This window comes from Typha latifolia, chromosome 6 (genome assembly GCF_019914945.1).
Source record: "Typha latifolia isolate L0001 chromosome 6, TyphaL0001v2, whole genome shotgun sequence".
Lineage (NCBI taxonomy): Eukaryota > Viridiplantae > Streptophyta > Magnoliopsida > Poales > Typhaceae > Typha > Typha latifolia.
The window spans coordinates 11,278,048-11,287,452 of NC_133091.1; the positions used below are offsets into that span (position 1 = coordinate 11,278,048).

Sequence of the window (9,405 nt, forward strand, 5' to 3'; positions counted from 1 at the left end):
GAAAAGTTAATAAAGGATGAAAACAATATCTGGAATAATAAAGAGGTTCTCTTTGTATGTTCTTGCAAAATAGACAGCACAACCTTTGGCCCACTGTTTTCTTTTCCTACGCAAAGGAATTTAAATTCTAAAGTTCTTAAAAAAATTTTGGTAACAACAGTTATATCACATAGAATATGATGGTAAATATTTTTATCTTTTCACGAAATCGACGATCGCAACTATAATAAGATCCAATCATCTGGGATTCTTACAGAATATTCAAGACATTGAGAGCATCTGTTGCAGTTCTTGAATCCTGAGGTTGCTAATGCAATCCACAATGAAACTATGCTGAAGAAATTGGTGCGAAAACTAACAGCAGTGTCACATCTTTACCAAAATGATTGCTTTCTTCTATGTAAGTTTTACACCTACACACATTAAAACAGAGACCAGATTACTGTCTAAACTACCTACAAGGGGAGGAGATGAGCTGGGAGGGTGAGGAAGACTCCTCCTTATGCTCACCTATGATAGACTGAAGAGGGGAAAGGAAATTAGAATTCACATACAAGAACTAGACTCGATAATTGAGAAATAAAATTACTCCTCAGCTTGATTATGACTGCTCTGCGCATGGTTATGCTCTGAATTGTTAGCATTTTTTCTTTCCTTTTCTCTGCCTCTGTTACATGTATCTCTTTTATGTATGAAAAAAGACATCTCCTCATCGCCTTAGCCAGATAGAGGAGGGAAATCACCATCATCTTTCAGTTTGTAGGTCTGTCTAGGCCTGCATGTAGTTATTAAAAGAAATTGTTGGAAATAATTCTGCAACAGTGGCATTGTCAACACAGTCTGTATTCTGAAATCCTCATGGTTCATAAAGAGTGTTATTGATAATGATCGATTTTTTTTTTCAAAATCATTGATGTATATATTAGTCATCATAATTCTAGTACTTCAGGCAGAGGAGATCATTTGATTAAGAATATGAATGAGTGACGCGAAGCTATATATTTTAATGGTCATGAAAATTTAGAGGTCACAAAGTAGTGTTACCTCTCCTGGCCTGAAACTACCACTGAGCTATACGGTAATTTTGCAGCAGCTTCTGTAGATCCTTGACATTGGGGACCAAAATTGGATCTCGTGCTATGCTCATTTGGTAAATCTCTCAATGGAAGAGGACCAAGAGACCCAAATTCAATGCTATCTTTGGTTGTCATGTTGAATCCAATAGCTTGAGAATTCCTCTGCGAGAAAATGGCAAAGTATCAGAACAGTGGAACCTTCCTGCGGCCATTGCCACCGTAGGGAGAAAGATGAACCTTTGATGAAGGTGGGGGCTCGCGGTTCCATTTGTGCCGCAAGTTTTTATCTGAGTACATATCCTCATGCATTTTCTTGTAAAACCTCGGTGGCTTTCGAAGTCCCACACGTTCTATGTATGTCGAATAACTCTACAAAATTCATAGATGAAACATGCTATTTGTCAATTAACTGGTAAGAACTCCTATGAAGCAACTGTTATGAGTGTTAATAGGCTGGTGAGACATTCAAAAGAGAAATTATATAAGACATGAGAACAGAAAATTGGCTTCCTGAACCGCGACGAGTCTAAATTGAGCTGCAAATTAATCAGATAATTAGACGATAGATAATTGGAAGGAAGAAGAACTAGTTCTAGCCACATTCAAATCATTATGCAGCAAAAGCAAAATGAGAGAAGAGAAGAGAAATAACAAAAACTTCTATAATTGCATACCATTTGGGGAATGTACGTGCCTGTCCCGCGCCGCGGCCAGACATATTCCATGTTATAATAAGGGTAATAAACATGAAATGGCTTCAGCATTTCAGCATTAGGAGATGGATATGGTGCAGAGACCAGTGCATTGGCACCCATATGGAAGAACATACTCTGCTGAGGACATTCACTCGGCTGACAAGATTCATCCGTTGAGTTCTCCCTCTCATCATCCAACTGAATGGGAAATACTTCTTGAACAGACTGAAGGAGTCCTCCAAACATGCACTCTAAGTAATACTGCACACCTCGAAGATATCTCAAGTTGGACTTGAGATCCCCTGCGAATTCTGATAAACTTAATAATGGAGGACTTTGGATGGTTCCAAAATGTGAATCAGTTAGTTGGACAGAAAAGTCGAAACACGATCCTGTCGTTGTCACTATACTAGTTGAACCATTCCTGTTCCTGAAATCTGCTGAACCTACTTCATCAAATCCATCTCTGTTTTCGGGATGAGACATCAAATAAGGCCCATATTGAGCTTCTGCTGACGAAGATGAACTTGTTTCAGCCCTAGTTGATGCGTCACAAACTTTGGTTTCACCACCCAAACTTCTACCTGATTCAAGATGTTCATCTGTTCTTCTAACATCTGACTCCACTTTGCTTAGGATCTTCACAGGATGTTGGGGACTATCCATTTCATACTCTATATCAAAAGTTGATACCTTCATGCTGGAAATCCTTTGACACAGTGCTTCATGAGGATAAATGGACTGTGCGCATGAAGTCAAATCATCGCCCTTCTCAATCTCTAATTCACATGACATAGTGCTAAAGCCTGTGGCATCTAATTCTGCATCACCTGAACCAGAAGGAAACCTATCTTTCAAGTCTGGCCTTTCTCCAGTTCCATGCCTCTCCAAAGTGTTCATAAAAAACAGAGAAATTTCGTCGGCGATACGTTCTTGAGGTAACATGAGAATTTGACCAAGTCTTCGAGCACCATATGTGAAAGCACTACGTATACGATAGAAATTACCTACAATTAGGAATATTAAAAAAATAATAATCAGTTGAGGCCTGTCAAGAATGTATAGAAAGAAATATTCTTTGTTCTATGTGTGTGTGTGTTGTGGTATTCAATGCAATATTAATGGTGGTAACCTTTGCTAACACTTCTGCCCAGATTATTGTGCTCCCTCAGTGGGTCAATTATGTTCAGATTCTTCTGAACAAATTTGGCAGAGCTTTTCTCAGAATCCCGTGGAGGTACAGAAAACCTTTCCAGAGAGCTTTTAAGGAACTCTTTGCTAATCAGTAAGTCACTACTATCTATGTCTCGCATTTCAACTGCAAAATAGACAAGCAATCAATTACCCTACAAAAGATACAGGCAGAGGAGGAGAAATAAGGGGGCAGATTGCTCCATGAAGGCGAAGATTATAGGAAATAACTCACCAACTAAGTTTGGCAAAGAAGACAAGACAACAGGACCATACAAACTGATGCCATAATTATTCCAATCAAATTTGCTAAAATATTCTAAAAACCTGTACAAAACCTGTAAAAAATGCCAGTTGCGTAGATAAGAACTTGAGGGCAGCTTGCAACTGGAAAAAAGAATAATAATATGCTCATATTACAGGACACTGTTCTCATTTGAGACTCACCGCCAAAGGGCCGTCCAGAGATTTATGGAATAGATGAAATATATAGAGAATCAATGTCTCCAATGCATAAGTAGATATTAGGCCATGATGAGCGCCGAGAATACGGCTTTCATAATAACACCAAGCTTTGATCAATAAAATACTCCTTTTGAAGAGATGATCCCTTCCAATCTGATGGTCAACCTGCAGGAGAAATTATCAAATTATCTTCTTAAGACCTTGTATTGATGGTACATAGAGCACATAGCAAGTGTGGAGAGTATGTTCAAGGACTGAACCATATATACATATCAATGAAGATTGGAACAGCAAAGATAGGTTTATAGTACCATACCAGCTCAAGAAAACAGAGTGTACAGAGTCCACCAATCTGATTGAATGAGATGTCTACAACAATATTCTGAATAAGGCATTTAATGAGTCTGACCTGCCATGAATTTTCCATTGTATAATGAAAGAGAAATTGAAAGAGAAACCAAAGAAAAGAGGAAAAAAAAAAACACATTACATTGTACAAGCAACAATAGAATCAATTTAAATCCTGCTTGTATGATGCATGCTTTCCTACTTATATTGAACTAAGGAAAGCTACTGAAATAGAAAACAAACAACTGCTTGGATTTTGGAATATTTACATCTTTATAAACATTTTCCAATCCACTTTTACAGTATAAATTCCAAATCATGCCTGGACTGCAGTGAACTTGCCATGTCAATGTCTGACTCGAGGAATATACCGTTCACCGTTTCACAGCACTACCGCTCCAAATCTCACCAAACCATTCAGAGATGTATTGTTCTAAAGGTCGATCAGACAGTATGACTTCACGACTTGTACTTTTGCATAAAATGTAAAGAAAACTTCCAAGAAAAATTGCTGAAGTTTGCCTTCTCGTTTTTATCAGAAATTTAAGAAGTAAGGTGCAAGATTTATGTTCATTATCAACTTAGAGAGACCTAAAGTAAAAGCTTGTGTAGAAATGCAAGGTGCATGATGCAGGAAAATAGGAGGAAAAGTCAAAAGGGAGAAGTTAGAAAACACAAAAAGAAATATGCAACTAGGCACGGAAAACAGGAAAAGATAAGAAAAGAGATGCTACACAATAATATTGGCTGAAAATTCAGTAGAAAATTATCCACATAATCAACTAATTTAAGAATGAACATTGATAGAATAAACAACCTCAGCATTAATGTACTGCACATCCTTTATTTCAAACTCCGCATCCTCGTCATCTTCCTCAGATTCAAGTAAACAACGGACATCACTGACCAAAGTGCTGTCAGAAGATGAACTACCAAGCGCAGTCAGATCAATATCTCCATCAGGAAGATAAGTCTTCAATGGAACAGATCCAAATGGAAATACCTGAACATATTCCAGAAAATATTATCATCCAGCAGTATATGGAGAGAGCAATGTTCATAGAGATAGCCCAGTTGACATATGGAAAAGGGACAGTAATGTGAGTCATGAGACAGAGTTGCAAATTTCTATCATGATTGTACATGTACATTAAATTACTTAGAATATGCAATCAGAAGATTCAGGCTTAATTAAAAGATCATATAACATCTGTATTTTAACTAGTGAGTCATAATAAGATCAATGTGGAATGCACACTGATGTATACGCATATGTTTCTGTAGGAATTTTGTTTCCAGCTGGATAAAGATACAAACAAAGAGGATGTTTAAACCCCCCATTTGTATGTGCAAGCTCCTTGATACTTAAGAGTCTGCAATTTTTAGGAAATTCACTTACATAAACGAGATCCGAATACAAACTAAATGAACTACAAAATATAAACAAACAGTAGGGATGTTCTTTTCTCTGAAGATCCTTTAAAACTATAACCAGACTGGTAGCCACCTGTCACAGACCTCATCAGAATGGAGTAGTGTTCTCTCTATATATATAAAAAAAAAATGCAGCAGATTAAAGAATTATTCCCAAGTATCCTGCCACTGTTCTATGTTGACATCTTATGAGTTATGACAAACAATAGAAAAGATGCCCACATCGGTACCTTATTCTATAAAACAATGCACATCGTGAAGTTTTGGATGCAGCCTAAAATAAAAACTTTAATCTTTGAGGCAAGCAACTGATGACCTTATCACCAGTCCTGTCCTTGATCTTAAGTTTTTTCTATCTAATAATATAAAGACCTTAACCTCTTTGGTCAAAAACAAGGCTCAAGTTCTAGCTCATCTCCGCCTTCAGATCACCAGAGCATGCCATGCATGACTTAAATTATGGAAACAGAAAGCACGCAAACATCATGCTTTAATAAGCTAATAAAATATATATATATATATATATATATATATAAAAAGAAAGAGAGATGGCGACTCCAAGGTCAACTTCTATAAAGAACAAAGAACAAGAAACAGAGACACAAGAACAGAGCGTACCCATCACTTTAGAAATACGAAATCAAGAAACATTAGCGAGAGACAGAGATAGAGAACAAAGAAGATGTATCACCTCGCAGTCAACAGCAGACCCAATAAGTTTCCGGACGTATTCTATTACTCTATGCCTCTTCTTCTCCGACTCCTTCGTTGGCTGAACGCAATATATGATCTCCTGCGCTCTTCCCTCGCCCACTCGAAGAGCCTCCGATCGCATCGCCGATGGGTTGGGAAGAGACCGGGCCACCGCCTCCGTCAAAGCGAGCCGTGCTCTATACTCCCCCATTGCTGAGGATTACGACAAGTTAGAAAAGAATGCGAGATTTCTAGCAAGAAAAGCGAGGAAATCTTTGATTTTTAGAGCAAAAGCTCATGCGGGTCGATCGGGATCATTGGTGGGGACAATGGGAGTCGATCGCCATGGGACGATTCGAAGGAATTCCCATGTGGGTCGGGAAGAGATCGATGGGCGGAAGCGAGGGGAGGGAGAAAGATGGGATTTTTTTTTCCGGGGAGGCGGGGAAAGAGTTTTTTCGGGGGATGGGCCCCTACGCGAGTGGCTTGCGTATAGGTTTCAGGACTTGTCCGAGAAACCCCCGGATAAATATTAAAACAAAATTCTCTCTCGTCTCTCTCCTCTCTCGTCTCTCTCTCACGGACTTATCTTTCAGCAACTGCAGTGGCCATCCCTTTTATAGGGGAGGAGAGAGAGAGAAAGCCAAAAACTCTTATGACAAAAGCACACTGCCCTAGGACAGATTATAGGCATGGGAATCTGGAAAATGGAGAATATACTTTGTTAATTTTTCTTCTTTTTTTCATTTTGGGAAATTATTGTTGTGTTATTGTAGGGAACAAAAATTGCAGCTAATCGCACGTGCGTGATCGTGTTCTCTGTGATCGAATCTTATCGATAAAGGTTAATTTAATATGGTGCACTGAAAGCTCTGACACTATCGATAGACGCTAATCGACTGGTATAAACCGTTAGGCTGTATTAATAAGTCCAAGTTTCAAATCGATGTCGGATATACTTTTTTTGACGCGTGGTGCTCAAAAACTCTAGATAAGATTGGAAACATTTAATTACATAACGAACATCTTGTGCTTTCAGTTTTCAATTATCAATTTTTGTTATTTTCAAATGTGTAATATTTTTCATCTGGAGTAGCGAGTGAGCTGAATAACCCTAGATAGAAGTGCACAAAAATGATCAAAAATGACTAGGGTTCCGAGAGAAGGAACTCTTTAATTTTATCTGAATTTAATAATTTATAGCAAATTCAAGCTATTACTGATTCATTTTTCAAAAGTTTATTCATACATTATTTTCATAATATAATATAATATATCCATCAAAAACCTAAAATATTCCGGCTATTCTTTCCCATATATATAACGGTACTTATTATCACATCTCAATCCTCCAACAATGATATGCTTATAATAATAATAATAATAATATTATTATTATTATTTAAACAATCGTGAGATTTACTTCTTTGTTTTTGATTTAACTAGTATACACAGAATGGCATGCATATCCACTGCGCTATCCTCTTGGATAGTGGGATTCTCCATAAGCAAATCCTCATAAATCCACTAGGATATATACTGCTTGACTTATTTCTCAAAGTAAAATATATAGTGGTATAATATACTTTACCACTTTCCTTTTATAGGACCTCCCAAAAAGCCTATCATTGGCAACTCCCCTCTTGTCCTTTTTACGGGACTTGGACAGCGAAAAAGTATGGACAAAGTGCATTCTGACAGGTAACCTCCTCCTCCTCTAATTCCCCTTTAGAAAAGAAAGAAAGAAAGAAATTCTAACGGCCAAGTCAGATGAAATTACTAGAATGCCCTTCGTAGAGGCGCTCGCATTTACTAACCAAATCCTCGGCCTTAATGGCAAGAAGGGGGCGGGGTGTTTCAGTGAGTGAGTGCGACGAGGAAGATCTTCCTCGTGGCTGCAGTCCGCTGCAATGCCCGTCGCAGCCGTTTCGAACTGGCCCCGGTCAGTGGGGTTCCGCCACGTGTCCGCAGCGCCTTGTCGAACTCGTGGACCTCGAGGTGGACCGTAACGGCAGTTTTGGCTCCGGACCCACATGGGCGTCCCGGTTGGTTTTGTCCTTTTCGGCGTGACGTGGGGCCTACTGTGTCGGGAGAGCGGTGTTTTGCTGTTCCATGTCGAGTGGGGGATCGGGAGAGGGTATTCAGGGAAAGTGGGAGAGTCTAGGGTACTTTGTGGGTAGGGTACGAGGCGGAGAAACGTACGACCGACAGCGGCGCGTGTAGGCGGTCGTGTCATTCCGACCGTACTCTCGGTTTAGTCGTCTAAAGTACCTTCCGCCAACCACATGACGTCAAATGACGTGGACAAAGTACCTCGCACCTATTTTTTTCTGTCTGAATAAAAAAGATTTGACTTTTTTCTTCTTTACTTTCTGAATAAAAAAAACATTAGTCTTTGGTCCGTCACATCAGGTCGCACGAGTTGACCATGGCCTATCTGCAACCCAGCAGCACGAACGTGCTCTTTGTTGGTGGCTGAGAATGATGTTGATGTATAATATTCTCTATTATATATGAAATTTTAACCTCCAAATCAACAAATTGTTGGTCATGTACCAAGTTTTTTTAAATTATGAAGTAGTTAAATTTTTTTATATATAATAGAAGTACCAAGCGTGCTTTGATTATCAAGTAAAAAAAAAAGGTTTGGTTTGGATTATAAAATAGTGTATTTAATGAATAAAAGTCTTAGCTCTCTAGCTAAGAAGTAGGAGTTGATGATGAATTAAGCATTTATGCTAGAGTTAGCTAATTATATCTTATTTTTATATGAGGATTGATTCCGTTGTCTAACTTAATATGCTCTTGAAATATAAGAAATAGGATAAAAAAATTGTAACTGTAATGAGGCGAGTCGATTCGATTCGATTCGAATCCGTTGCTCATTTGTCTCTCTTACTCGGCCACAGCGCGAGATCAAAGGATCCCTGGTCGCACGTCGTCTTCCTTGTTCTAGATCGCGTTCGATGTCCTCGATTTTGATAATTCTATTGCTCATAGATCCGTTTCGGAAGAGCAAGGTGGGCAGTAATATGATGGGGGTGAGAACTCATAGCGGAACCCTAGCTTCCTCTCTACCTTTCCCTCTCTTTCTCTCTCTCCCCTCCTTTATTTTGTTCGATTTGATGCGCTCCGACTCCAATCGCGGTCAAGATCCCTGCAGTATGATCTTAATTGCAAGGTACAATTGTTGATTTCGTGTTTTTATCTCTGTCTCATGTGCTTTTTAATTCGTTCCCGTCTCTGTTTCCATTATAATTTCCTTCTTGACCTGGTACTTTTAGTTCAATTTACTAGTCGTGCACAAGTTTTGATTCGAACACACAAACCTAATCAGTAATTGGTGCAGATATCTATAGATTGAAATCTCTCTTCTATATTTCTTTTGATTTAGTGTTGTGAATTAGAAATCTTGGTGAACGTAATGATGAAAGCTCTGAAAGATACGAAAATGTTTGGTCCCTAATCTTAAAGCATAGTCTAGTAATTATTGGAAGATAGGA

At 38.6% G+C, this 9,405-nt stretch overlaps 1 protein-coding gene across 1 annotated transcript; it reads right to left on the bottom strand.

Annotated features, from left to right (window-relative positions):
- Window positions 1–610: 610 nt before the first annotated feature.
- LOC140791241 (uncharacterized) lies at window positions 611–6,364 on the bottom strand. Its single transcript, XM_073141686.1, has 10 exons — window positions 5,901–6,364; window positions 4,593–4,778; window positions 3,744–3,836; window positions 3,410–3,592; window positions 3,198–3,300; window positions 2,904–3,089; window positions 1,751–2,778; window positions 1,314–1,445; window positions 1,045–1,238; window positions 611–775 (listed from the first exon to the last, which is right to left on the bottom strand). The coding sequence occupies exons 1-10, from the start codon at window positions 6,111–6,113 to the stop codon at window positions 718–720; spliced, it is 2,376 nt and encodes a 791-aa protein (XP_072997787.1). The 5' UTR covers window positions 6,114–6,364; the 3' UTR covers window positions 611–717.
- Between the last annotated feature and the right edge of the window lie 3,041 nt (window positions 6,365–9,405).

Coding starts and splice junctions, on each gene's coding strand:
- LOC140791241 (XM_073141686.1), bottom strand. CDS start 6,113: ATGGGGGAGTATAGAGCACGGCTCGCTTTGACGGAGGCGGTGGCCCGG. Junction 3,301..3,409: donor CTCTGGACGGCCCTTTGGCG/GTGAGTCTCAAA, acceptor CATTTTTTACAG/GTTTTGTACAGGTTTTTAGA. Junction 776..1,044: donor GTAGTTTCAGGCCAGGAGAG/GTAACACTACTT, acceptor AACTACATGCAG/GCCTAGACAGACCTACAAAC.